This window comes from Dacryopinax primogenitus, assembly GCF_000292625.1.
Source record: "Dacryopinax primogenitus strain DJM-731 SS1 chromosome Unknown DACRYscaffold_10, whole genome shotgun sequence".
In the NCBI taxonomy this organism is placed as follows: Eukaryota; Fungi; Basidiomycota; class Dacrymycetes; order Dacrymycetales; family Dacrymycetaceae; genus Dacryopinax; species Dacryopinax primogenitus.
Window position 1 is genome coordinate 15456 of NW_024467207.1, and position 27048 is coordinate 42503.

The following is a 27048-nucleotide window of genomic DNA, read 5'->3' on the forward strand; positions in this document are numbered from 1 at the left end:
GTGTAGATTTGATTGACAAGAGAAAGAAGATGTCATGGACAGGAAGGAAGGAGCTTGTCACCCATCTCACTGGTGGGGAAAGGGGCTCGTACCGAGCTTCTCTTGATGAAAGCGGTGCGGCATCCGGCCCCTGTACATTGGATCGGGCCTTGTTGCCATGTGTCCGCACATTCTATTCGCACATTGTATTTGATTCGGCCAGGGTTCTTTGCTTCTTGGCATGTACTGAGGTGAACCCTTTGTCCGTACATGATCAGTCCTTTTGTTCTTGTCACCCTCTTTCTGGGAACGTTCTTGGATCATGGAATTGTTGACATTTACTGTTGATTTGTTGCCATAGCAGCTTGGGTCCTGATGCGGAGCTTCGACAGATGGAGAGAACGCGCACGAAGGAAGCCGTCATATGCATGAAGCACGTTCAGGACAAAACAAGCCCAACGATACGCGTACATTGCTAGAAGTTACCGTATCCCCAAATCGATGATAAGCTATACAATTTTCACTGTCATATTAACCCCTAAACAGCCAGAAAGAAGTGAAAGGTGCTTGGAATCTCCTTCACATATGAATCTAAGCAATGCGAGAAGGTGTGAGGCGCTTCTCGAGCCAACGTGCCGGCGGGTATGTTATCGCAGTGAACCCCAGCGCCAACTCAAAGCCTATGTCCCCACCGAAAACGGGATCACCAACTGAAACAAGTTCAATCAGTCGTTTTCTATGTGTAAGGTAGAAGGAACTCACTCAGCCTCCCAAGTACGCCGACATACCACACGGTCGCCATACCCAACACAGCACCAGCAATTCCACAGCAGAGCGCGAACAGCGCGGCTAGACCAAGGGGAAGCAGGCGAGTGTTGTTGTACTCATTGGGCATGTAATTTGTCCACTTGCCACCGCGGAAAATGAAGTGTTCCTCGATCAGGATTGTTGAGTAGATGGCGAGCCAGTACGAAAGAAGCACAAGCAGGGTATCGAGCCAATCCTCGAAATGAGACGCGCCTACAATAGCGAGGACGATGTAGACTGCAGTACCGACAAGAACGAGGAAGAAACGTGGGATCATCTGAACCCAGCGGCCGAGCACCTGGGCGGTGAGGGCCAAGCTGTACATATTCGGGATGTTGTTCCCCACGATGGAAAGAGCGAGGAGGACCAGCAGGAACTGGCCGAAGCCTTTTGCGGGGCTAAGGCCTGCACCGATCAGACCCCCAATACCACCATCCGCAAATGCAGCCTGGTATTCGTCGGGGGTGACCGTGGTCATGGCAGCTCCAAGGGTCTCGATCAGGACGAGGGGCTAGAACACCTATCAGCTACGAGTTCGGCAAGCCCACACAACGCGACTCACGATATTCAGGCCGGCATAGGTGAGGCAGAAGATCTTCCACGACGGGGTTTTCTCAGGCATGCTGACGGTGTAATCAGCGGCGAGACTGGACCAGCCAAGACCGAATCCAACGATGGCTGCACCGAACGACAGGATATTACCTTCCTCGAGCGAGCCAGTGCCACCATATGGGCCCGATACCATGTACTTGGCAGAGAGGCCGAGAAGGATAATGAAGATGACCTAAAGCCGAATCAGCTTATCGCTCGCACACACTCAGATTGGTACATACAGCGACTGGGTACCAGGAATAGCGCTCATAGGCGTGAACAACCTTGTAGCCGAAAAGCGATACGATGGTTGTCAGAACTGCAATGATGACGATAGCGGCAGCAACCGGAATGTTGTGATCCGAGTCCGGGCTGACGGCGCGAAGAACTGAAGCACCGACGATCGAGTTAATTGTCGACCACCCAACACAAGCGATCAAGTTCAAAACAACTGGTACAAGGGAGGTGTAGTAGCCGAAGCTGAAGCGCCCGATAGTCATTTGACGCAGACCAAGCTTGCAGCCCCAGGTGGAGAAGTAGGCGACTGGAAGGGTGGAGAGGAGGTTGAAGAAGAGAATACACAGAAAGCACTCTCTCAAACTGAGGTAGAAGATGGAGGTACCCAGCGTTCCCAAAGAAAACGTTGAGATCTAAACCCTGCATCAGATGTGGACCCCTTCAACCAAATCTCAGCGCACATTGCAATTCGCAGCCATCCACATTGTGCAAGCATCCCAGGCACTCTGCGTGGGATTCCGCTCCTCCGGCTTTACGCGCTCAATACCACGGACCTCAACACCATACCGGTCAAACTTTTCTACCATCGCCCAAAGCTGGTATACCGGTCAACATGGTTACTGGCTTGATTACAAGGTATATACGGACAGCAGCGAGGGGTCCGGTGGTAGGCCGGATCTCCTGGATCGTATCGGGGACATGTTGAGGGTAGTAATCCTTCTGTGACTTTTCGAGGTCCTTCTCACGGATCTCGGATGTGGGGGAGGAGGACATCTTGGATGTTGATCACAGTCGTTGTCAGATCGTTGCAGTGGGTGGTCGTGTGCGTGCCTTCAAGAGGCTTTGGCCAAAAGCAGAAGGGGCGGACCAGGGGCAAAGAAGGAAAGGAGAAGCGTATGTAACCGGTGAGCATTATGTACTCTCTCCCAGGGGACTGTCTGATGTAGCCCTCGCTAGTGTGGTCCGGTCTATCTTGAGCATGGGTTGGGGTCGAGGATAGAACAAGCGCACCACACACCATGCGCTCATCACCCCTCACCCGCGATAAGCCACGCGCATGTCACTCCCGTTGATACGCATTCCAATTAATCCACACTTGCGCACAGGTAATATCAGCGTAATTCACGTACTCTGATCATGTCGCCCAAAAATTCAAGAGCCTGCTACATACGCCTCGGTGAACTCTCATCTTCCGGCTACTCCCATTTATTCAGCACGATCCAAAGTTCTTGTCAGCATTTCCAGTCGCCCGACCTCCCGACGTTGCACATGCTGCCCGCGACTCCCAGGTCCGCCCGATAAGCATCTTTGTGTAAACTCGATTCTATACAAACATTTTTGCCTCCGGAGAAGATTTTGACATGAAGGATCCCGTCAGCACCCGGACATGTTCGATAACGTGTGGCTCCTGCCAAGCAAACCTGATGAGCGCCTTTATCTTTGGCTGCCTCGACTTTTCCTGCTTCCCTTTCTTGACATTGCGGGGTTCAAGGGACTATCAGTGCTCCTTCCTCCCCTTCCTCCGCTTTTTCCAGCAAGATATCATCAATTTCACCAATTTGAGCGTGATCTGGACTGTCCAGCCTCATCGAACGTGCCTCATTGTCAAGTCCCGGTGACGCGTCTTATTGGAGCGCACACCAGATTATCCCGTATCCGAAGTGACGGACTTTGACATCATACGGGGCGCATCTACCCACAAACTTCCGACCGGAGACCGGTCCACTTGCTTTCAGGGATGAGGCGACCACAACCACACGCTCGCCGCAGAGTATCACTGACACCGTAACGATAAGCTGATCGGGTTGTGGTTAGTAGAACCCTTCAATCGGCGTCTGCGGGCCAATCAAAATTTGCGATAGCGAGAGCGAGTCCTGGCGCCTCACGAGTGTTCGGTGTTCCCCGTTGGTTGATGACATGCCCATGGAGAAAGAGCACCGCGAGGGCAAGAATTCAGTAAACCTCCCATCAGAGTTTTGGTGGTCGTGCGCCTCTTTAGCTCGAATGTAGGGTCTACCGGTGAACAGTGTGACGACCATAGACTTCCAGTTGCTTGAAGCTTTGTTCCCCTTAGAACTAGTCTGCACTTGTGATTCTCTGACAGCCATGCATCCACCCACAACACCGTTTGAGCCAACGCCTCCGGTTTCAATCGCGCTCAAGTCAGACATTGAGAACCTGAAGCATGCTATAGAGCAAGCCAAGCTTGGAGCTAGCGAAGGAGGCGTGTCGATCGGTGGTGCTGTGGTGCGCAAGTCTCAGCGCTGTTGGAGATGGAGTTATTGAGATTGGGGGTGCGTGATCAGGTAGACAAGGATGGAAATGTACTCGGTGTGGGGAGGAACAAACGTGTGCAGGAGAAGAGCGCTATCTTACATGGGGAGGTGCGCAACAGTCCCCATTCCGAGAGACTCCATCTCATAGTATCGGTCTAGACAGATTGCTTGAACAACATCGGGGTATGCTATCCGACAGTATGACATTATTCCGGTTGCTGATACAGGCACATGTAGCGACTCCACGCTTCCAAATACGTAGGCGCAACGATGTACACGACGCTTAGTCCGTGCACGATGTGCAGTGGTGCTGTCGTACTGTTTGGCATCAGCAGAGTGGTCATGGGCGAAAACAGTACATTTGTGGGTGGTGAGGACTTTTTGAAGTCAAGAGGAGTTGAAGTTGTAAATCTCGGTACGTTTATCATGTTGTCTTCGTTGCAGAACTGACTTATTTGCGCAGACCTGGATGAATGCAAGCAATTAAAGAAGAATTTCATCGACAAATATCCTGAAATCTGGAATGAAGATATCGGAGAGGAATAATACGAGTAATAATGGGGCTTTGCTTTGAGGAGCTTGCAACAATAAAGGAAGGGTTGAATGGGATACGAACAGAAAAAGCAACCGCTTTTGGCCATGCACTTAGGGTATTGACAGTGTACTTGATGGACAAATACTAGAACTTCAAAATGCTTCTGTGCAGTAAACTGCGCGGTTCCAGCTGAAAACAAGCTTGAAGTTCGCAGGCCAACATTAGGATCGTAATTGGTGGCCGTGTGCAGCCTCAGTTCCCAATACTCGTAGATAGTCTTGATATTGATGCAGAAGTGACTGCCTTCATGCTACAATGTGAAGCTGCGCAAGGGGAGATCTACCGTTTCGGAAGGCGTTGATCGGTATGAATTGAATTACAATGCTAGAGACACTATATGACCTGAAAGATAATTAGGGTGAAATTCGTCTAGCCGCACTGTTCTGCATACCTTAGGCGCTAATGATGCGATTTTCCCCCATCCTCTTCTGCGCAGGTCCGCACTAACAACCCCTCCTATTCGTGTTCCAATCATCTCTCCCTTCTTGTCAATCAACACCGCCGCATTGTCATCAAAGCGCACAATGCTCCCGTCAGGCCTCACTTCCTCCTTCTTTGTACGAACAACAACGGCTCTTCTGACCTCACCCTTGCGGACTTTTGGTGCTTGAATCGACGCAGTTTGAGGACCAGCTGGACCAGTGATAATCGGTATAGGTCGAGCACGTTGAACGACGCAAACGACGGTGTCGCCAACACGAGCATGGCCGTGTCTGGTCTTGAATTTGAGGACGTGGACACACTCGGCGAGGACGGCACCGGAGTTGTCAATGATCTGCGATACAGCAACTGAATAACCGCAACACTTCCATATTATTACAACTCACATTCATCATCGCTTTGAGGCCAATCATATTGATGCACTAGTGTTTTCTAGATAAGAAAGCAACTGCAGGCCTCCGGCCTCTCGACAGAACCCTGATACGAGGCGCCTTCTGCATCGCCACTAAGGAAAAATATCTACCGACCGCCAGCGCAAAATCCTTAAGCTCCATCTTGCAGTACAACAAGCATATATAATCTTAACTCATTCTGACAAATACAAACACATCAAGTCGCAACATCTAACCTTGCGCGTATTATGGCCTGTTGAGGGCACTGACAACGGTTGAAGGCTGCCTCGCGGATACCAAGCTTACCTATTCAAGACTACCATCTAGGCGGAGATACCCCTCTCATACTGGGCAAGCATTGGCGTGACCTCCTTCAATTCCTCTTCAATGGTGCGCGTATATGCGTCTCCACGAGGAGTGATACTGCACTTGAATGGCTCTGGAGCTGTGATATGGCCCGCTGTATAGACTTGAATATTCTTGTGTGGTTACGGGAACGTGGAGAACTTACGGTGGAAATCATCATCACGCACAGGAATCGGTTTCCCAGTCTTGGTATCGATCTTCAGTCCGAAGTTGAATGCCCACAGCATCTTTGCTACCATGACTTTGATCGTATTCTCAGCAAAGTACAAGCCCAGGCAGATGCGACGACCGGCCCCGTAACCAAAGGTGTTGCGGAACGTGGCTGGATCCTCAGGAAGACCCTTCTTCAAACCATACTTGTGCTCCAGGAATCTCTCCGGCATGAACAGCTCAGGATCGTCGTGCATCGCAGGGTCATGGAGGACAGCCCATGTGTTCTCTAAGCTCTCTCTGTAAGCGTTCTGCTCCAGCTCATCGTGTGAAATACTACTTACGCACGAGGACCGTCCCGGCCGGAATCAGCATGCCGTTGTACATTTCGTCCTTGCTCGTCATATGAGGGACACCGGCTGGCAGGATCGGCCGCCACCGCATGACCTCCAGGACAAACGCCCGACAATAGGGCAAAGACTCGAGATCCTCAAACTTTGGCGACCTGTCGGATCCGACAACCGCATCAAGTTCAGCCTGCGCCTTGGAAACCTTCTCCGGATGCAGGACAGCAGCAAGAACAAACGTCAGGAGCACGCTGGAAGTCGTGTCGCTAAAAGATGGTTCAGCGCACACGGTTTGCGCCTGTGTATCGCTCCACATACGAGCCCGCCTCCATCATTCCACCTCCGACCCACGCTTTCATCATGTCATCGGATGCCTCGTTCCGCTGGATGACTGTATCCACAAATCAGAAACCGAAGAGCCACAAGCATACGAGAAGCTCGTACCGGATTCCATCCAGCAACCGTAGCTCTGACTTTTCTGGAGCCTCTCCTTGACCTCACCCAGGAGCATAGTGTGATACAGTTGCTGCATCTGTTGCCGAAGTTTGATAGCTTGGCCCTTCCATTCGGCAAAGGCCGCCGGGACATATTTCAGGATCGGGAACATGTCCAGAGGCGGCGCGGCGCCGACTTCCAGGAAACTACAAGAACCATAAGCGTGCACGGACTCTCGTTCAACATGCACTTACAAGTTGAACGCGTGGGCGACGTCTGCCAAGAACCCGTCAGCTAGCAATCATGGTCCGAGGCGATTAAGTTTACGGTAGAAATGCTCAACAGAGAAGCCTATCGCATCCTTGCCCGAAAAGGTAGGTGCACGCTTCCCGAAGGCAATAGTTAATGCCAGTGAACAGGAAATTCGGCGCAACTCTTCATAGAAGTTCTCAGGGTCATGCAAGATGTTTCGCACTGTCGAGGTAAATAATTATTTGGCGAGTCATGCGATAGGACTCACTTGTCACAACAGATTCAGCGTTCTGCAAAGGAAGGTAATCCGGAACACGCCGTTGAGCCAGCGCTGTATTGTATATCTTGCGCATGAGGACGCTACGAGACGCGCCGACGAGTAGTGGATGATTGTTGGCGCTGATGAACTGGGATAGAGTTCATCAGTAAGGATTACCTATGTTGGAACGTGCCTCACTAACCTCGCTATTGATGTAGGATGGTGCGCGGTCAGACGACGATCCACTGCGTTTGTCCATGAGCTCCATAACGCTTCCTGCATCGTTGAGGACGACCATGGTAGAGCCGAACAACTTGCAAGAGATCACTGGTCCGTATTGCTTGCTCCATTCCGTGAACTTCAAGTGTGCATAGCCTGTGTAGGTGTTATGAAGACACTCTGAAGACCAACGATCGGCTTACGTGGAGGAATATCGAAGAGATTGCCGACGACCGGTCGAGTGGGAGGGCCAGGGGGAAGAACCTTGTCTCTCTTACCAGTCTGTGAGAGACGATAGGCGCCGACTAGGGCGACCACGACAATGGCCGCATATATGACGGTGGAGATAAGAGACATGGTGGTGGCAACTACGAGGGCCAACAATGGAAAGATGGGACCTTTATACGATCCCCCCTTTCCTAGAGGTCACATCGCTGGCTCCAAGAGCTTAGCAGATGGACGGAGAACAGGCCCGATGTCAGGGAGCACTTGCGTGCGATTGACCCAACATGGTCATCGAGCCATGAAGATGGCATGCTCTTTCCTTCCGGGGAACCGCTCCCACACGGTAGGCATCTTATCTACACCGGGTAACCACCGATCTCACGCATCGGAGCGAAGGAGAATGACAGGCGTCTATGTCCGCGATGAAGAATCGCATAAGCCCTGCCTGGTTTAGACTTCCGAACGAGGACTGTGATGATGACCGGGGTGCCGACGGCGAGTTTCGCGAAGCTGCTACCCGGAAAATTACCTTGCACTGGCTTCGTCCATCTGCTAGTCCCGCGCCGGGCCGTGGTGGGAATATAAGCTGCGACTGCTGGGTATCATATCAACCGGGGTGGTTCACCCGTGGAACGTTTGTAAAAGCTGAGACCATCATATTTGCCGCGGAACACGAGTGCTGCCAGCGAATTGTGGCCTCCTGAACCGTCTGAGCCAGCAACGTACACAAGCCCGAAGAACCCAACTCCATTACGTGCTACCAACTCAGCCTGAGTAAATTCTGCCCATCGCAGGACAGTGTAAGAGCTCGGATGCGTCAGATTGTTCAAATAAGGCATTGCTGGCATGAAGGGTAAAGAAGGAGACGCCATGTTCTCCATCATCAGGGATCGGCAGTCCAGCGCAGAAGAACAAAGAGTATAACTGGATTCTTCAATATCATGACACCGCCTCCTCCACTCCGAATCTGGACCCCGACCCTCCGAGGTGATAAAGAGCGCAAAAAAACTTGAGCGGGCGGCCGTGCTTCCGCGGCCGTGCTTCCCCGGATGCCTGATGTCGGCAAGACCACGAATAAAGTTTCCAGTAGTTGTAGCGTCTTGGGAGCCTTGCAATTTCATCCTTGTAGCTCCCACTGAGCTAGCGGGGCGCGAAGGGAACGTTGGGATCGGCGGTACTTGTGATGGGTTTTCCAGGAGCGCCCTGTGGAGCGATATAAATGGATATATGTCTTACGGGAGAAGTCCGAAGAACCCATTGACTTTGCTTCGGCGTAGAGTATACTGCCTTCCTGATTTGTTCCACATGCTGTATGAGGGAAGAGCCCATCAACGCAGCGTGGCCTTGGCCGGACATATCCATATTGATAAGCAAGTTATGATGGAAAAAGTCGCCGTTGAGAGCTTCATAAACAGCCCAAGTTCGAGTGATCGCGCTGGTATGGCGGTGCAGAAGTGATCACAGACTGATGATGTACAGGAGCGACAGGCGGGATGACGCATAAGTAACCACATATTGCAATCGCAGGCCGTAAGCGACTGTTGTAGTCCATGAGCGGCCAGTGTTCAACCTGTAAAAAGTGCCATACACAGAAGTCGGATGGAATGGGCGTTTCAACTATAGATAGCAGTGCAACTGGCGGCTCTTAACCTAAATTTGTATTGCAAACACCAGGAACATGGGTCTTCTTTTCCGGAACATGGCGTGACCAGATAATCGATGGCTCGTCGTGCCTGCATCGGATCCCCTCTGGCGTACTTGAGGTATGTACCAGCCAGTCCAAAGCTGCCATAGAGATCGAGCTTTGAACTAGAAGCGGATTCCAGGTGGGAGCGCTGCAGACCAATGAACCACATGACGCAATCGCTGTAATATTCGCTGGTAGGAAATGCGCCGAAAGTTGAAGATTACGTAGGTTGATCTTCACATCCGGCCTCCGGAGATCAAGGACAAGTCAATATAGACCGAGTATAGACCGTATATATGTTTCGAATGCAATGGTAGAAAAAGCCAGAGTTTTTTTTACTATCCGGTTCCGGTGATTGACGCGCTTGTCATTGGACCCGCGCGTCGCGTGTCGCGAACCCTTGGTTTGGCCATCTGTCCATCTGCTGCCAATTCCCTTGCTCCCTCGTCCGCCGTCTTTTGTAACTCTCTTTCTCTCCACCATCTTTGTTCACGAACTCTCTAAACTATTACCGTTCCTCTGAGCTAGCTCATTCTTCAATATGAGAGTTCGAACACTTGAGATTCGGTGGCACAACACAGATTCGTCACCATCAGCCCCCATCTACTCTGCCGACTTTCAACCTCTTCCTCAGCCACAGCTTCGGAAGCTTGTTGCGGCACGGACGCACGCCTCTTCGTCGTCTTCTGCATCCCAGTCTAATGTTGTTTCTGCGTTTGATGTGAAGACGGCTGCTCAAAGCTGCGTGGGTGCACAATATAGGCTCGCGACTGGCGGAGGTGACAACAATGTCCGTGTGTGGCTGGTCTACCCGAACTATCTCCCGACTGTGCTTGGAGGAGGTACGAGCGGTGCAACTCCCCACCCTCCGAGAGTGGAGTATCTAGCGACTCTCAGTCGACATACAGGAGCGGTGAACGTTGTGAGATTTTCGCCGAATGGTGTGTACACCAAATTTCATCTTTCCATCATCCCCATCAACTGACTTGATTCTCAGGAGAACTCATCGCTTCGGCTGGTGACGATGGGTGTATTCTTATTTGGGCTCCAACTGAGCGAGCTGTTCCACAATTTGGATCTGATGTGACCCAAGAGCAGCAGTACGAAAAAGAGCACTGGAGAGTGCGCACCTCTATTCTGTAGGTTCAAATGTACCTCTGTCACAACTTTGCCTGACGCGGCAGAATAGCGCGTCCCAACGCGAGATATACGATCTCGTTTGGTCACCGTCCGGCGAATACATATTGGCCGGCTCGACGGACAACGTGGCCCGCATTTTCAATGTCTCGTCCGGATCATGTATCAAGGAATTGGTCGAGCATTCTCACTATGTGCAAGGCGTGGCTTGGGACCCCTTAAACGAATACATCGCAACACAGAGCAGCGACCGGACTGTTCATGTGCATAGCGTTAGCGTGCGGAGAGAGAATGATGGGAGGGAGACGATTGAAACTCAAGCTGTTGGGAGGAACTTCAAGGCACCCGTCAGGCATCATCACCGCGCCCTGTCAAGCGCAAGCCAGCGAAGCCAATCACCACGACCGCCATTACATCGCCAAGGGTCCGAGTCTGCTCTTTCTATCAACAGCGCAGTCGAACCGACTCAGACACCAGCATCCGTGCCATCAACACCGTCGCTGATGTATCCACCGCTTGACAGACCCTCGTCACGGCGGTCATCCTTCACATCGATGTCCAACGCATCCCCCCCTCCTTCTTCTGCTCTCCTATCCCACAACCGTCGCACCTCCGGCACGTCCCGTGCTCGTTCTCCTTCCCCGATGCCACCCTTGCCGGCAATCCGTGCTGCACCATCGCCAGCATCGTGGACATCGCTCAAACTGTATGGCGACGAGCAGTTCACCAACTTTTTCCGACGTCTTACGTTCTCACCGGACGGGGCACTGCTGCTTACTCCAGCGGGACAGTTTGAAGATCCGACATTCTCACTAGCTTCCCGGCCACCATCTTCCGCTTCCTCCGACGGAAGGTCCAGATCGGAAGAGCGGAAGACAGCCAGCTCGGTGTACATCTACTCGCGAGCTAACTTTGCACGTCCGCCTGTCGCACACCTGCCTGGGTACAAAACAGCAAGTGTCGTTGTCAAGTTCTCGCCGTTATTGTACGAGCTGCGTTCCGGTATCCGGGAGGCAGCCGACACCCCGATGGTTATCCTCAAGAAAGGAGAAGAACAAACTTTACCAATTTCTTTGGGAGCACCGACAAGCGCTGACGAAGACGCGTCGACAAACATGCCTTCTCCAACTAAGGTATCTCCCACGACTGGAGAGGATAGAGCGAGTGTTTGGAAATTGCCATATCGGATGATATTTGCAGTCGCAACTCAGGATACGGTCGTGCTTTACGATACACAACAAGCGGGTCCGCTGGCCATGTTTGCCAATCTGCATTACGCTAGCTTTACCGATATTGCCTGGTACGTCCAGTATTCATGCTACTGACATTACCATGCGATCTCATCGTTACTATAGGGCACCTGACGGGCAATCACTCATCATGTCGTCCTCCGACGGATACTGTTCCATTGCTGTATTCGACGACCCGCTCCCTCTGTATGAACGACAACAGCATCATGTACAGATGGCGGCCATTGCTGAGCATCATTCAGTCCCTATGCTCAATCCAACGCTGGGGACCCACAGCAAGGTCGCTCTTCCGTGGCCCGGCCCGCCGACGGAAAGCAGCTCATTAGGTAAGAGAGAATCGTCAAGCAATGGGGAAGAGCAGCGAGGCCGGGAGAACAGTGGTCCAGTGAAAAAGAAGCGTCGAGTGGAATTGAAGCACATCGGGAGTTTAGATAGCGCCTAAAATAATGCAGGCCTTTGATGGCTGTTGTCGTGCAATGACTTTTGTACTATCCACCGTGATGTGAGAATGAGTGGCACAAGCCCTCCACGATTCATTGACCCTCATAATGGCAGGGACATAACGATAAATTTAATGCCAAAAGCACTGCTGATAGTATTTACACATAGCTATTATGCGAGAAGGAAGAATGCTATGATGCAAGGATTGTGCATACGTAATTGTAACGAAGACAAGCTGGGAGAAGAGAGAATCGAATAAGAGAATCAACCTCACTGTGTGCAAAACAACACCACGAACACCATTGGATGGCATTTACCCCGCAAAGCCTCTCATGTCTGCACTGTCCCCCTTCCTCTAGACTTTGCAGGAACAGGCAAACACTCAGCCTCCACAGGTACCCCAAACTCTGCAACACTGATCGTCGGCGGTGTGGTATACTTGTATTTGTGGCTTCGGTCAGGAATGGCAGGCGGTTTTCGTTTCTTCAATGGCGGGGTTGATGGCGCGGAGCCCCCACGTATACGGTCATGTGGAACTGGGAGAGCCGAGGCCTTGCGTACTGGATGCTCATGCCGCAGCTTGGCAGGGAGGTGAGGCACCGGCGGGTGATGTCGTGTGAACTCGGGGGTCACGACAGGCGGGATGGAAGGGTCTGACAAAGAACGGCTAGCGCGGCGAGGTCGTGTCTTCGGGCTCGTGGTGACGGGTGATGCAGCTGCAACGGCATTGACGGATGTCGTGCTTTTATTGTCATTCTTTGGTAGATGGAGGGAGGCGAGGGAGGGCACAAGCGAGTCAACAGCGGCCCCAGCCCTATGAGCGGACACCGGGGAGGCAGGGGAGGAGCCTGACCCGGTACTGGAGATAGAGCGCGAATCTTCTTCTGGCCCATGGTTACCAGCCCAAGGGGCAGAGAGACAGCGTTCAACCAAGCGTTTTGTGGTAGGGTTAATGACTCTTATGTGAGCATTTGCGAGGTGAGCTTGAAGGATGCGGCGGATTTCTAGACGCTTGTAAGGGACAAGTCGGAGTTGGGTATTGGTTAGAAGCGGATCAAGAACACGAAGATACGTATGACGTAACTGCAAAGGGGACATGCCAATTAGTGTTGATCACGAGAGGCATTGACGCCACTCACGGATTCACTCTCCTCCGGTAGGTCATTCAGCTCTCGGATAAACACGTCCACAAGGACACACAAGTCATTCGTGTAGAAGTATTCCTGTGTCCCTCGTGTTGTGAACAGTAGGTACAGCATCTTCAGAATCAAGAGCTGCATGCACAACGCTTCCGCACTTCCGTCCGCCCGATTGAGCATGAAGATCATGTTCTCGCCGAAAGTCTTCGTTGAGCCTAAGCGGCGGACTAGTACCTCGAGAACTCGATTTTGCGGGACTTTGGTACTGCCTGTGTCAGGTATGTGGAGGGAATTAGCCGAATTTGGGGGGCTAGGCTGACCTTGCGGATCATGGAGATGGTGATGATGATGCTGCGGATTAGGGATGGAGGCGACCATGAACTGCTCGTTCAGGGCAACCTGAAACAAACGATGAGCACACGGTGCAACATTACTAACAGTCCACTTACGATGAGTTTGATTAACGAGTAGTTGAGGTCTTCATCAGGAAATGTACGTGTATGCTCGATCAGGTCAAACAGATGATCAATGAATGCGTTGTCAAACATTCCTGCAAACCTATTAGCCTGGAAACAGATGACAGAATGGAAGTCGTCCACGCACTCAAATCATTCAACCCCATCTTTTGAACTCTGCAGACCTCGTACAAAACCTTCACGCTCAGTACCCTCATCCTTTCTTCCACCCAGCCCCCAGCACTTGTGAACGGCACAACCACGTCACAGTCGACGAGCAGGTGGTCCATGAGCAGAGGGATGAGGGTTTGCCATTTACTGACAGAGCGAAAGAAAGATGGATGTGTTCGGCCATGGTGAAGGAGGATGTGGAAGAGGATAAGCTGAGTATGTGGGTTGGTGCACTGAGACTATATCAGCACCACATCCGAAAAACAAGAATATTCAGGCATACCGTTCGAGCCTCGCTTAGTACTCGCTCGCTCTCCCGCTCAGAATGGAACGCGAACAGCTCACTGCTTAAGAGCATCCGAACCGCTTGGTCCATCTGCATCTTCGTGGGAAGATACTCCTCTGAGCAAGTTTGTGTCAGGATTGCAGGCAAGAAGTACCATGAGGGACTCACGATGGTAAGACGAGCATATTGATACGAATGTCTCCAATGCAGAGTCAAGTTGATCGAGTGTTGCATCCGGCTGTAACTTCAAGCAATCCTCCAGCTCTGCACCGAATTCACATCTCATCAGCACTCGTTTCGTTGTCAATGAAGTGCGACCTGACTCACCTGACCAGAACTGGGCCGCATTCCGGATATGGTACACGACGAAGTCCATAGGTCGTCAACGCTGCGTGAAGGCAGCAAGCGCGGGTGACTCGTGCGACCGCTCCAGCGAGTACAATGCAAGTTATTCTAGACGTTCGTGATGTATACCGCCTTAATCAATGTGTGTGGGTTCAGGCGCAGATATGCAATGCCGATGTTGTTGATGCGGTCGTATAAGAGTAAAGAGGCAGAAATGCTTGTGGGTATCGGTCGTGAAAGGCAGTGATGTATTTTGCCCTAATGTGCTAGGAGAGGTGGAGGAAAGAGCCTTCCAGTTGACCGTGTGAGCGCGGCTGTAAAGTGAAGCGCATGGCAAATTAACATACGGCCGGAACCTAATCGTACCACTCTTCTCATCACCATGATCATCCCGGTCTGTCATTGTTGCGCCCATCCTTCTCATCTTGTCTTTATAAATCCACACGTCCTTATCAATAAATTACTCTCACAATGAGGTCATCGAATATCATGATAAGTTTGCTTATTACGTGGGTTCGCTAACCGCCGTGCATTCGTACGATGTCCGTGATTAATAGATTCCCCTATTTTACGTAACTGTATCTCTCCTCGGGTTTGCCGAGCCATCCAACACAGCACTTGCCGTATTCCGAAGCTCGAGGCAACAGCGTGTCTCTCACCCTCGAACATCTTCCGGTGAGTAACACAGCCGTTGGACTTGGTCGAGTTTAGATCACAACAGGTTGCTCATGCAAAAACAAGGGCGTGCAATGGTCCTTGTGCGCTCCACTGCCCAGAGTAATCATTCCCTACTAAACGCGTGCCCAAACGATTTGTGTTCATGTACGCGAATCATCTGGAATGTTTTGGATGATTCCACACTGATACTCTAGAGCCCTCATATCTAGCAATTTGGAATGAAGACAATATGACTGTACGTTTCGAAGTCTGTGTTTTTCTTTTTTGAGAACCTTGGAACAGACTGTCAGTGTGCCTTCAGAACCGGACGAGGGGACTAACGTACGGATACATATCAAGGGAACAAGGTTAAGAGAAGCCAATCAAACCGGCTGTGCCTTGATCAGCACCTATGTCTTCCGACGGAGACGAAGGATACATTGACTGCTCAGTTGAATAATTGGCCAGCAGGAAGACAATATTCCTCTTGGAAATGGACGCACTGAGGGTACCGTTTTGTTCCTTCCAGCATGTTATTTCATGGATAAAAACCTGACAAATCGTCTCCTTCCGCTTTTCCGTGCCGTCTAGGCCCGTCCGCCGTACCGCCAGAGCACAGATCTTGCTGGAATCTTCCAAGAGGCAGCTTCTAGACTTCTTGTGTCAGAAACTGAGTTCCAAACGGAGGGGAAAAGGTGAAAGATACAAAAGTCGCTTGGGCAAACTTCCGTTGTGCTCGCCGCTCCCCCTTTATTGTCTCCTTGTCCAACGTCTACGTTCCACGCACTCGGCATGAGCCAACCGAATTGGATACCACCTCAAGGTATGGGACAATTGTTGCCCTATTTATGTTTTTTGCCAGCCTCGCCAACATCATTCATCACCTCGATGCCGGTAGGAGGGACGCCTGGACTGCCGGCCAGCGCACCACAAGGCGCCCAGTACCCAGTTTTGGTATTACCACTCTTTGCTGCATACTCTCATGGGTGGAATGTCCAGCCACAAGCAGCGGCACCAGTGGTGGTACCAGCAGAACAACCTTACACTGGCCAGGAGCAGGCGCACACCCCCGAGACATCTGTCAAGCTGAGAAGCAACGCCTGCCAGAGATGGTGAGCCAGCGCCTCTTTGCTACTTGCCTCTCTAATAGGTGTTTTCTAAGCTACAAGGCACATCACAGGTGTGGTCGAAAGTTGCCAGTATGTGGAAAATTCGCTCAGTCTCGGAGCCCGTGCGACGACCCAAAGCCTTCAGAAGACCGGAAGCAGCTTCAGAGGGTGGAAAGAAAGCACACCTCTACCAGGTATTGCTCTCTTGTTTACGATGGTGAGATTCCGTTGAAAACGCAATAGTGATTCCGTCGCAAGTGCGCTGAAACAGCCTATGAATGAATCAGATCGTGGCAACAGTGAAAATGTTTGTGGACCGGACTCCGAGAGCGAGATTCCGGTTGAGATGAGAGACTTCGAGCGCGAAACACTCGAAGTGCGCATAACCTCACTCTGATATTATATCCGCATGCTAACTTAGGTCTTCTAACAAAGCATGAAAGCCCTGGCGAAGACATTAACCGCGAAGACCTTCAAGTTCCTCAAATCAATATATGCGATGTTTCGATGTCCGATGAATGGGCCAAGACTCAGCAAGAGGAGACCCCCGGCAACATACCGGCCGCTACTGGCGCAGCACTATCAGCGCTGTGCGAAGTCATTGGCATTAGCAGCGAGGATGCTACGGAACCTCCCTGCCATTGATAGGACAAATTCGCTGTGCCCGGAGGCAAGCTTTGGTGAACTTACTTCCATATATTGTGTGTTCGTCTTGGTGCAAAGGCCGACCCTCTGCCCTGATTACTTTCCTAGACACTAAATTTTCCACCTCTAAAATAACACCAGCAAACTTAGGCAAGAGTTCTGTCCCGGCCGACCCAGCTTCAAAAACCCGGTGTTTGAACCTGTCCTGCAGGCCAATGTCACCCTTTCTACAATCGTTCGTTCGATTCCACTGATAAATCACACAGACACAGTATGGTACTAATTTGCTTCCATATATTGCACCCAACTTGTAAATAGGTACTCATGACGGTTTCCGTTGCACGCTTTCCGATAATGTCTGTCAGGCTACTGCCACTCCTGTGTATGCCAGTTGAGAACAAAACGGCTCTCCATTCAGCCACCTCCATATAATACACCGTCATTTCACCACGAAGCTCAAGGAGCTGCATTACCTGGTTGGTAGGGAACACTCATTCTTTGAGGAACGAGGTGATAGCGCCTGCGACCTGTTCTGCGTGAGTGAGAGGGATCAGGTGGCCGCCCTTCTCGATAGGAATTAGCTTGGAGTTCACAGCCAAGCGGTTGATCTCCTGGGAGAGGCGGAAGGGACAAAGGTCGTCTTCGGTTCCCTAATCAAGACGTATATGAGCAAACCTTACTGGGTAGAAAGGGTGGAACAACTTACGCAGATGATCAGTGTTTTCCGGGAGGAAAGCTGGACAAAGGACTCCTTCTGATTGCACAAGGGTCCGTAGATCAATGTTGACATTATCGCCTTGACATACCCGGGCAAAGCGATGAGTTGCAGTTTTCTCATCTATAGAACTGGGTCAGCATAGGAAGAATGAGACTACAAAGATGCGTACCTGTAGACGGGTTGCAAGTCCATCTGGTGTGGGTGGCAGACTGGGAGAGGAACGAGGTCCGATCAATAGGTTAGCCACGAACTGATGGTATGTAAGTTCAACCATGAGTAGAAATTGTACATGAGACTCACACGGAAGGCAGAAGTGGAGATAATAGAAGAGAAAAGACGCGATGTCAAGAGTCTGGTAACCGGGGTAAATTCACTGGGCTACGACTTCCATCATCATCGTGTTTCTCACTAGGAGGAGGGATTTACGCACCTTTTGCAATCCAGCAGAAGCAATGAGCACGACGTGGTCACCTGCCACATGCGGATAATGACTAGCAAACGCGGCAACAATTGCGCCCCCCTGCCATTGAGGTTAGCAAGCACGGGTCTTTTGGGCAAGTGTGTCTACCCACCATCGAATGACCGACAAGGGCGGGTTTCGTCCATCCGACCGCTTGAAGAACCAGAGCTAGCTGCGTGGTAAAGAGCGCAGCGTTGTATTCCATGTCGACGTAGTGGCTATGCCCACGACCATAGATATCTTTGCTCAGGAATCAGGAGTGAAATGTAACCCAGATATGGGGTGTACCATATATCAACACCCTAAAACCAGCACTGACAAGCTCTTTGACCATTTCCTTCATTCCGACGGCAGGCATTTGAAGTCCGTGGACGATGACGACCTTAACCATCTCAGCTTGACTCTGGAGCCGGATAGTGGCCAAGCGTACCTTCTGCCCATCCTCTGGCCCCATGATCCACACCCTCGTCCTCCCATACGGCAAGTTGACCCATTGTCCACCTTCGTAGAAGTTCTCCGGATAGATATGCAGGGCAAGGTCGACCGCCGTGCTCCTCGGAAGAGCAGATAGACCGGGGAGAGAACGCGGCAAGGGCTACGCAGCGTAGTGCGGTTTGAGTGCGTATGTCAATAGTGCCAGAGTAGAGAGTCCAAGCGCTAAAGCTGGGATGTGCTGCTTGTTCAGCGGAGGGAGGAATCTGGTGATTCGTTCCAGGTGGTCCATGTTGAGTGTGAAGCGCAGAGGAGTGATGACCAGACAACGAGAGAAGCGGACCCTATGATGTTGTGTTGTTACCCCGCAAAGCCGGGCCGAGATATCCTTGTTCGTCTGTGTGTTACACTTTCTGCTTTTCTCGCTGGTTCTGTTGGCATCGTGTCCTCGACCTGTGGATGGACAGTAGGAAAGAGGCGCTCAACGGCCCGAGCTCCGGACGTCATTGACGGCCAGGGCCCAAACTGGCCCTACCTCCGGTCATTCATTCCGACCAAGTGCCTGAATACCTTCCATCAGCCCAGGTCGTACCTCTTCCTACTTTCATTCAGCCCAAACGAGCTCATGTCCAAAGTCGCTATCGTGACCGGCTCTGAATCCGGTATTGGGAAAGCGACGGCACTCACCCTAGCCTCCAAAGGGTGGGACATCGGCGTCTGTTGGCACCGGAGCGAGTCCGACGCACAAGCGGTAGCAGAACATATCCGCGCACTTGGCCGAAGGGCTGAAGCTCAAAAGCTGGACTTGACCTACCCTGTCACCGCCGGGAATGTGGTGAATACGTTCGCACAACTGTTTGGACGGCTGGATGCGCTCGTGAACGTCGCTGGGATCAACTATGGCGGGGAGTTTACAAGCTACGAATTCGAGATGTATAGGCGGATCATGTCGATAAACGTGGACGGGCCGTTTGTGCTCATGCAACATGCTGCGAGGGTGATGATCACCCAGGGACGAGGAGGGGTTATCGTCAACGTGACCAGTGTGCACGAAACGTCGCCCCTTCCGGACCAAGCGGCGTACGTGGCGAGCAAGCACGCCCTCGGAGGGTTGACCACGACACTCGCTCTCGACCTAGCCAAGCACGGGATTCGCGTTTGCTCTGTTGCACCTGGGTATATCGCTACGCCCATGTCGCAATTAGACGGTGCGGATGTGAGCAAGATTGGCGTACCTCGGCTTCCCCTCGGAAGACCTGGAGATCCGAAGGAAGTTGGACAGGCGATCGCTTTCCTGTGCTCTGACGAAGCGAGTTACATCACGGGCGTGTCTATCCCTGTTGGTGAGTAGAGGAAGAGATGGGCAGTGAGAGTGCTGATTCGCTCGCAGATGGTGGGTTCTTGAAGGTCAATCCGCAGTTTGGTGGCCAGGGAGTGTTGGAAGGGATGACTGGTGCGGACGTCAAGTACACGTAGGGTGTATGCATACAGAGATGGGTGTTTCATTAATGGGTTAACAATGACTTTGATGTTGGGATTAATAGATCGATGTATCAATGATATTGTTGCAATCGCACTTTACGTACACTTTACGCCGATCACTTCCGTTTGTGGCAACAACCATCCCGATTTCGGAACCTTGATCGGCTCACAAGCACTTGGGCGTGTCTCACCCTCTTGAAGGTTCGGCGGTTCTGTACTATGCAATTCCGGCCTGGCAATGTCTTTGGCTAAATTCCCAAACTGGGCGATGTCGCAGAGGTTATATGGACGATCATGACACCGCCGACGGTTATAAGCACTGCGCTCAGGCTGCGTATATTCCCCGTCTTCTCTCTCTTCTTCTCTTATAACTTCCCCCCATCGTCCAAGGACACCCACACTCGTTAACAGAACATTCACACCACATTCACCAACATCACAACACCCCATACACTCGACAATGCTCGCTTTTGCCTTCCTCGCTCTGCTTATTGCTCTCCTCCCTTCTTTCCCTCTTACGGCGGCTCTTCCCATCCCCCAACTCGCTGACATCGGTGAGCAATATGCTGGCCTCGTGGAACCCAGCATGCTCAGTCTTCCGGATACTTTAGTAGGAATAGGCGGTGAGGTACCGTCTAGGCTCATCGGCTCAACCGTAGAGGGCGTTCTCGATGACTCCCTCTCCCCCTCGCTCAAGCAGACAACACGCTCCGAGATCGTTGCTCGCCTCCTTGCCGAAGCAGAAGGAGGCACCACACCCCAAGCTTCAGCCGCCGCCCGAGCTCTCACCCCGCGCGCGTCTCCCAACGTCCAGGTCACGGCTAACGCCAAACGTTCCACCCCTGAGTTAGTGCTCAACACCCCTGCTGTGGAGTGTGAGAAAGCACTGTCAGTGATCGACTTCGAGGTCGTTTGCGCGCCAGTGACGGTGCTCGATCCTGTGAGTGCGGCTGCCTTCCTCCAGAAGGGCGGTCTCGTCGAATAGTGAGTTCCGCCCTATTTCCTCAGAAGCACTGACATATATGCGCATACACTCTTAGTAAAGACGGTACACGCTATACCGACCCACTTTATTCTGCCTCTTCAGGCGAGGAGGGCTCCCCCCTTCGAACGATGATCACTGCCTATGCCCAGTTGCGACCCAAAGGCATCGAGAGGCGCGCTTGGCCGTTCTTCACTCGGTGGGCGATGCAGCGCGAGAGGGAGGGAAGCATGCTTTTGGCTTTGTCCCCCAAGTGAGTACCTTGATGGGTAGTGGTGCAGTGATTGATGCCCCTTTAGCACGGCGATTCGGATTGCAGATTTGAAGGAGATCGGGATTCATTTGCTCAATCAGGACCAGTTCGATCATGTGAAGGTGAGCACGCGGTAATGATATGCCGGGTGAGACTGATGCCCGCATACAGGTTGCTGGTGTCACGTTCGACTGGAGGACGATGCAAGCGATCGTTGACAACATCACTTTCTAGACGAAAGGACAGGATGCGCTCAGTAGAGATGCATCACGAGCAGGACATCAATACAGGACACTTCGCAGCTACAGCCCTCGGTGGGCACCACAGTCATTACGGATCACACCCACACTCGTTTCATTCGGGATTCTTATTCTGTGTTGTAGAAACAGACTTGTACAAATACATACAGCTTCTGGAGGACACTCGATGGGAAGGGGATAGGAGGAAGAGAGCGGTGTAAAACATGTGTACACAAGAACAATTTAACACTTGTTATCCATCAGTAATCTCGGAGTTGCGTGCAATGATTGTCCAAACCCGTCAATCAGAAGTCTTTCCTTCCAACTCTTCGTGTGTCTCAACCTTCCATTCCTGCACATACATCTCAATAGCCTCATGACTCGTCAAAAACGGGCCGATAGCGACACCCCCATACCTGTCCCCACTCACAAGCCCAACGTCAACCACGTCAATTTTCTTCCACTCCCCCTTATGCATAGCCCAGAACTCGTATCCGTCCTTAAACGTCTCCACTCTGAGCCTGGCAGGCAAGTCGATATCCAGCCTCCCGCTGACGGTACACTGGGGTCCGACGATCCTGACTCTCGCCTGACCCGTCCAGACCAGATTCCTGATGATCGCAAAATCCACATGTCGTTTCCAGTCCAGGTAAACCGTCACCCCACCCTCAAAAATCGGTCCGACGTCGTATGAGGGCCCGTTGCCCGGCCAGGCGAGGATGAAATGCCATGTGCTGCGCTGTCTGCGCTGGGGGAGGAGGATGAGGGATGGAGATTCGGCAGTGGGGAGCGGGATCTCGTCTGATCGGAGGATGAGGGAGGGGCCGATGCGGCGATAAGGGGAGGCAGGGGGAGGGGCACGGATCGTTAGTACTGAGAGGGGGAGGGAGGTGCTGGCTAGTGGGGGAAGGGCGAGGACGTCGGTTGTCGTCTGCGTGGGTGTGTTGACGGGGAGGGCTGGGCCCAGGGTGGGCCATTCGCCTGAGGGCCAGGTGAGAGGGAGGAGGTGCGCTTCTGGTCCTAAGGAGGACACTTCTGTGCCTTGTCGGGGTGAGGCGAAGAGCGCGAGCCACCCGGTTGGAGAGTGCACGAGCTCAGTGTGGCCTGTGGGACGTAACACGTTCGGAGGAGAGGGGAGAAGCGGACTGACACTGGAGTCGAAAGGTCCCCATGGCGTGGAAGAACGCATAAGAGCTGTGCCGAGGGTATTTGAGTCTTCCCCTAATAAGGAACAAGTTAATCGTGATCTCATATACAGTGGAAGGTCTACCTTCGGAGAAAAGCAGGTAATAGAATCCATCATTCCTGTACATATGTGGACCCTCGATGTATGTTCCCGACTCGGGTTTCCATCTTCGAGTGATTATCAGACAAGGGGAGGGGAGTCCACAGCTTCGCTTACAAAGTCTTAGGTGATCCCCTTGGTGAGTTGCCGGTCGCAAAGTCGATCTCCATCTGCTGGATTTCGGGTTTTGCCTACACGACGAGGTTAGTCATCGCCCTCTCTCCTCGCGCAGTAAAGACTGTACACGAGAACAGCTCAGGCCTTGAAGGTATGCTTTCCCGTTATCGTCGAAGAACAGGGAGGTATCATACCCCATAAAGTCGATTTGCAGAGGGTCGCTCCATTCATGTTTTGTCGGATCGGTACAAGTGAACAAGAACTGTTGCGCGGTTCAATCCCAGTGAAGAAATGGGGATGGATGGACATACATTCTGCCATCGAGAAGAGTCCGTTGGCTGTTTGTCCCCGTAGACTAGAGTAGCAGTGACGTAGAAGACGCCTCCATGATATCGTATCGTAGCGGCGCAGATACCACCGGGCCAAGGAGTGCCAGGTTTGAGATTGCAATCCTTCGTATCCAGCTGGGACGGACGAGTGCATACATACCCTAGGCAACTTGAGCGATCTCTAGGCAAAGGGCGAATCGCACTTACCAACATTTTTCCACTCGACGAGATCCACGGACGTGTACACCGGAATTGACGGAAAATAGAGCAGGGAGGCGGACACGAGGTAGTATGTCCCTGACACGCAGACACACGATGGATTTGGGTTAAGCCCGGGAACTGGGTTAGATTCCCGTCAATCGTCGGCCCCGAGAGGCTGCAAATTTCATGGGCGCACTTATAGGATTTCGTAGGGCATCCAGTGCCATCGAACGTTCCTTTCACCCTTGATCAGGACAAGGAATGGAAAGGCTCCGCGGGGAGGCGCTGCTGGAGAGGAAGACGAAAGGTAAGCGTACGGTGAAGCAGTCGGTGATTCAGTCATCCTCAGGCGGCCTTGACCGTGAGAACATATATTCTCGCAACTGCTTCCGACTGCGGTAGCTGAATGGATCGGGCACGTGGCGACCACACTTTTGGGAGACCTCACGGCTTTGCTCGTGAACATGTAGAAAGGGCATATTTATAGTCGGGAATGGGCGCTTGATTATTTGAAAAAGACAACAGAGTTACGGCAGAGTGGGGTTCCAGTGTGGCTATTTATAGCTGCACCAAAAAAGGCATTCTCAAATGTGGTGAAAACTTTCCGCGAGCTAGCGGGAACGTTCGTGCTCATGCATGAAGATGTTTTCAGTAAAACGCTCAACATCAGTGATCAATGTTTGACAATACATGGTGTGGGACTTGAAATCCAGTCAGCAGCTGCATGTTGGGCTTGAAACTGTCTGCCAACAGATGGCTGGAAGTGCGCATTGGCCGAACGCCTCGTGGCCGAGTGTGCAAGCCCGTTGTCACCGGTTGGGCCAAAGGGTGTGAACAGCCAATCCGATATCAAAACTTGTTCACTGCAGTGCCCAATGCGTTGTGTGTATGGTTTTGGCTAAGGTGGTGACTTGAATCAGGGTCTTGTGAGGGACAGGAAGAGAAGACAAAGTGCGCTAAATACAGAGCGCAGCCACCCATTTTAGGACAAACACGTGTCGCGACAACGGGCGCGGAATGTGGGAACGCTCAGCGGAAGGGCGTCCGAGGGTTCACACATCATCACTCCTCAAAAAGGCCAGCCTCACCTCACTAACTCCTCTCTCTCTTACCACCTTCTCCTTCTCTCTTTCTGTCATATACACGAAACCATACGGAAGATATGGCTCAGCAAACAGTGCCCTGTCAGGTGCGTCGTTTCCGTCCATATCCACACCAGTTCGTGTGCTGAACTGGTTGCCACGCAGTACCGCACCGGGAAGACGCTCGGCTCGGGGACGTATGCCATCGTCAAAGGTGCGCCTTTCCCCGCACTTCTATCCTAGACATTGTGACTAATGTCGTTTGCTGGTCTGCAGAGGCCGTGCATATCAAGACCGGAGAATACTTCGCATGCAAGGTCATCAACAAGAAGCTCATGGAGGGTAGGGAGCATATGGTGCGCGCTTCGAGCTATCTAATTGCGTGCTCTAATTGATATTGGTGGTATCCAGGTCAGGAACGAGATTGCAGTCCTGAAGAAGGTGTCGAGAGGGAACAGGAACATTGTTACGTTGCATGACTACTTCGAGGTATGTGGGGACGTATCACGATCTGCAACGATGCTTATAGTACATGATTAGACTGCGCATAACCTTTATCTCGTCTTCGATCTCTGTACAGGTGGCGAGCTGTTTGACAGGATATGCGCAAAGGGATACTATTATGAACCGTAGGTTGTCCCTAACTGGGACGCGCAGTCCTATGCTGAGACATAGCAGGGATGCGTCTGTGCTCATTCACACACTCATGACTGCTGTGGAATACATCCATGGATGCGGGATTGTACATCGAGGTATCTCCTATTCAGATCCCGTGGAAACCAGCTAATAGATCCCAGATCTCAAACCGGAGAACTTGTTGTTCCGTTCCCGTCTCGAAGGTGCGGACGTCATGATAGCAGACTTTGGCCTCTCCCGTATAATGGATAGTGACCAACTGACGCAGCTCACGGAAGTGTGTGGTACACCCGGATACATGGCGCCGGAGATTTTCCGCAAGCTCGGTCACTCCAAACCCGTCGACATCTGGGCGATGGGCGTGATAGCCTATTTTCTCCTTGGTGGGTACACTCCGTTCGACCGGGATAGTCCACAGGAAGAAGCCGAAGCGATCTGTGCGGGCGACTTCAAGTTTGAGCCTGCAGAGTACTGGGTCAACGTGTCCGACACCGCGAAGAACTTTATCCGCACTTGCTTGACGATCGACCAGAACAAGCGGCCTACGGCAAAGCAATGCCTGCAGCACCCGTGGCTAGCTGACAAGAAGGCGCATTTCGTGCCCGATCCCTCGAGCGCACTTGGAACGCCTATCGATCTTCTGCCGCAGGTCAGGAAGAACTTCGATGCCCGCAAGACTTGTGAGTTCCCAACCTATCGCGAGAGTTTTGGTTCTGACCTCTTTCTAGTCCGCAAAGCGATCAACTCAGTTCTCGCCATAAAACGGATGTCTCATCTCCGCTCGTCGTCCGAAGATTTGCGCGCAAAGGTCCGTGGATATATGGACGAAGCTGAGAAAGAAGAGGTCGACCATGTATTCGCGAGGGTGGAATCGTCGTCGGACGACGACTACCATGGTTCACGCTCAAACAGCCACGGAATGCAGAGCAATGCCTCGAATCATTGAATTTCGCTCTCAGATCTCGGCACAGCGTTCTCACGGTTCTTGGTTTCTTGTCATATGCCCTGCGTCGCATAATCTTCGTCTGTCGGCAGTGTACTACTGCTGCTTTACCTGTCGTAATCACCGTCATCGCGATGACCTTTGGAGCGGAGGGATGCCTTTTTGTCATCATCAGTTATGCTTGTCTCTGGGAGACAAATTGGAGGAGATTTGCCACCTTGCTCAAGTAACCGTTGTAACTAACTTGTGGTGTGACACCCACGTAGCTTGTCTTGAATGATGTTGTAGAAGTACGTGCGAAGTCGCACAGAAGAATGAAGTAAACTGATATTATTGTATTCTTGATCCGGGAAAGCGCTTGTTCAGAGTTAGCTATGAATAGCGAGCTACGCCGGCACGAGACCTCCATTTAGGGCCCTCCGTAGTCAACTGTATCTCATCACGACTCGTTCCAGATACGGCAATTGAACGATGAATCTCCACCTGACGCACCTCTTGGCGCTCGCACCTGAGGATATCTTGCATTACTATTGGCTGGGTTGGCAATCCGACCCCTAGGTGTCAAACTGTAGAAGGGCCTCATTCGCTTCGGGGATTAGCGCCCCGACGAACTTCTATTAATGCGCCAGACCTTTCCACAAGTCGACGATCTCTGCGGGATCACTACGCCGATACAGTATCTTCTTGTATGCTTTGTATCCCCTTGCACATTCTGGTGAACCATCACTATGTCATTGCCGTAGCCAAAGATGCACGAGAGGACGACCTGGTCCTGGCGCTTGTCCTCTACATTCAATCAAAACGACGGAAGGGCCGAACCGAGAGCGCTCTCTTGAAGAAGTTGGAATCTCTCGAGGTGTGTTCATACTCTCCTGGAGCTGGCATCATGCATTCGTTTCTTATTGCTGGGATACTACTTAGGAGCTGTACAAAGACGAGGTTTCATTGCACTCTGCTTTTCGTCTCGCCCGTGGAATAACCTACCTGCCGCCGAGC

At 51.9% G+C, this 27048-nt stretch overlaps 12 protein-coding genes across 12 annotated transcripts; 6 read left to right on the forward strand and 6 right to left on the reverse strand.

Annotated features, from left to right (window-relative positions):
* Positions 1-313: 313 nt before the first annotated feature.
* Positions 314-2479, reverse strand: DACRYDRAFT_22455 (uncharacterized protein). Its single transcript, XM_040772808.1, has 6 exons — positions 2263-2479; positions 2076-2210; positions 1620-2027; positions 1349-1570; positions 742-1297; positions 314-689 (listed from the first exon to the last, which is right to left on the reverse strand). Exons 1-6 carry the CDS (start codon positions 2386-2388, stop codon positions 571-573), a joined length of 1566 nt encoding a protein of 521 aa, XP_040628127.1. The 5' UTR covers positions 2389-2479; the 3' UTR covers positions 314-570.
* A 1183-nt stretch (positions 2480-3662) lies between these two features.
* On the forward strand, positions 3663-4449 carry DACRYDRAFT_22457 (cytidine deaminase-like protein). Its single transcript, XM_040772809.1, has 5 exons — positions 3663-3861; positions 3921-3998; positions 4050-4073; positions 4128-4305; positions 4354-4449. Exons 1-5 carry the CDS (start codon positions 3721-3723, stop codon positions 4434-4436), a joined length of 504 nt encoding a protein of 167 aa, XP_040628128.1. The 5' UTR covers positions 3663-3720; the 3' UTR covers positions 4437-4449.
* A 369-nt stretch (positions 4450-4818) lies between these two features.
* On the reverse strand, positions 4819-5339 carry DACRYDRAFT_107787 (50S ribosomal protein L14; the record flags this gene model as incomplete). The annotated part of the gene is made up of 3 exons (XM_040768528.1): positions 4819-4827; positions 4877-5260; positions 5313-5339. The coding sequence occupies 3 exons, from the start codon at positions 5337-5339 to the stop codon at positions 4819-4821; spliced, it is 420 nt and encodes a 139-aa protein (XP_040628129.1).
* A 302-nt stretch (positions 5340-5641) lies between these two features.
* DACRYDRAFT_107788 (cytochrome P450) lies at positions 5642-7703 on the reverse strand (the record flags this gene model as incomplete). Its single annotated transcript, XM_040768529.1, has 10 exons — positions 5642-5778; positions 5830-6123; positions 6179-6447; positions 6500-6572; positions 6626-6822; positions 6871-6892; positions 6944-7090; positions 7137-7275; positions 7330-7502; positions 7550-7703. The coding sequence occupies 10 exons, from the start codon at positions 7701-7703 to the stop codon at positions 5642-5644; spliced, it is 1605 nt and encodes a 534-aa protein (XP_040628130.1).
* Positions 7704-9799: 2096 nt separating this feature from the next.
* DACRYDRAFT_16001 (WD40 repeat-like protein) lies at positions 9800-12087 on the forward strand (the record flags this gene model as incomplete). The annotated part of the gene is made up of 4 exons (XM_040771156.1): positions 9800-10199; positions 10256-10380; positions 10443-11695; positions 11751-12087. 4 exons carry the CDS (start codon positions 9800-9802, stop codon positions 12085-12087), a joined length of 2115 nt encoding a protein of 704 aa, XP_040628131.1.
* Positions 12088-12198: 111 nt separating this feature from the next.
* On the reverse strand, positions 12199-14656 carry DACRYDRAFT_116450 (uncharacterized protein). Its single transcript, XM_040770202.1, has 7 exons — positions 14465-14656; positions 14306-14401; positions 14135-14253; positions 13829-14084; positions 13675-13775; positions 13226-13624; positions 12199-13169 (listed from the first exon to the last, which is right to left on the reverse strand). The coding sequence occupies exons 1-7, from the start codon at positions 14511-14513 to the stop codon at positions 12417-12419; spliced, it is 1773 nt and encodes a 590-aa protein (XP_040628132.1). The 5' UTR covers positions 14514-14656; the 3' UTR covers positions 12199-12416.
* A 1371-nt stretch (positions 14657-16027) lies between these two features.
* DACRYDRAFT_116451 (uncharacterized protein) lies at positions 16028-17115 on the forward strand (the record flags this gene model as incomplete). The annotated part of the gene is made up of 5 exons (XM_040770203.1): positions 16028-16251; positions 16302-16442; positions 16492-16624; positions 16684-16949; positions 17002-17115. 4 exons carry the CDS (start codon positions 16028-16030, stop codon positions 16891-16893), a joined length of 708 nt encoding a protein of 235 aa, XP_040628133.1. The 3' UTR covers positions 16894-16949; positions 17002-17115.
* A 225-nt stretch (positions 17116-17340) lies between these two features.
* On the reverse strand, positions 17341-18786 carry DACRYDRAFT_22462 (alpha/beta-hydrolase). The gene is made up of 8 exons (XM_040772810.1): positions 18502-18786; positions 18360-18453; positions 18184-18311; positions 18042-18131; positions 17912-17989; positions 17781-17861; positions 17600-17731; positions 17341-17543 (listed from the first exon to the last, which is right to left on the reverse strand). Exons 1-8 carry the CDS (start codon positions 18523-18525, stop codon positions 17385-17387), a joined length of 786 nt encoding a protein of 261 aa, XP_040628134.1. The 5' UTR covers positions 18526-18786; the 3' UTR covers positions 17341-17384.
* A 95-nt stretch (positions 18787-18881) lies between these two features.
* Positions 18882-19979, forward strand: DACRYDRAFT_116453 (acetoin dehydrogenase; the record flags this gene model as incomplete). Its single annotated transcript, XM_040770204.1, has 2 exons — positions 18882-19846; positions 19894-19979. Exons 1-2 carry the CDS (start codon positions 19129-19131, stop codon positions 19977-19979), a joined length of 804 nt encoding a protein of 267 aa, XP_040628135.1. The 5' UTR covers positions 18882-19128.
* A 433-nt stretch (positions 19980-20412) lies between these two features.
* Positions 20413-21715, forward strand: DACRYDRAFT_22463 (uncharacterized protein). Its single transcript, XM_040772811.1, has 5 exons — positions 20413-20539; positions 20597-20969; positions 21026-21220; positions 21267-21342; positions 21392-21715. Exons 1-5 carry the CDS (start codon positions 20446-20448, stop codon positions 21452-21454), a joined length of 801 nt encoding a protein of 266 aa, XP_040628136.1. The 5' UTR covers positions 20413-20445; the 3' UTR covers positions 21455-21715.
* Positions 21716-21722: 7 nt separating this feature from the next.
* On the reverse strand, positions 21723-23618 carry DACRYDRAFT_116455 (Arabinanase/levansucrase/invertase; the record flags this gene model as incomplete). The annotated part of the gene is made up of 7 exons (XM_040770205.1): positions 21723-22680; positions 22730-22812; positions 22862-22935; positions 22989-23123; positions 23173-23351; positions 23398-23529; positions 23588-23618. 7 exons carry the CDS (start codon positions 23616-23618, stop codon positions 21761-21763), a joined length of 1554 nt encoding a protein of 517 aa, XP_040628137.1. The 3' UTR covers positions 21723-21760.
* An 871-nt stretch (positions 23619-24489) lies between these two features.
* Positions 24490-26333, forward strand: DACRYDRAFT_22464 (kinase-like protein). Its single transcript, XM_040772812.1, has 8 exons — positions 24490-24580; positions 24639-24687; positions 24750-24829; positions 24885-24962; positions 25014-25102; positions 25152-25225; positions 25271-25789; positions 25838-26333. The coding sequence occupies exons 1-8, from the start codon at positions 24554-24556 to the stop codon at positions 26053-26055; spliced, it is 1134 nt and encodes a 377-aa protein (XP_040628138.1). The 5' UTR covers positions 24490-24553; the 3' UTR covers positions 26056-26333.
* The last annotated feature ends 715 nt before the right edge of the window (positions 26334-27048 follow it).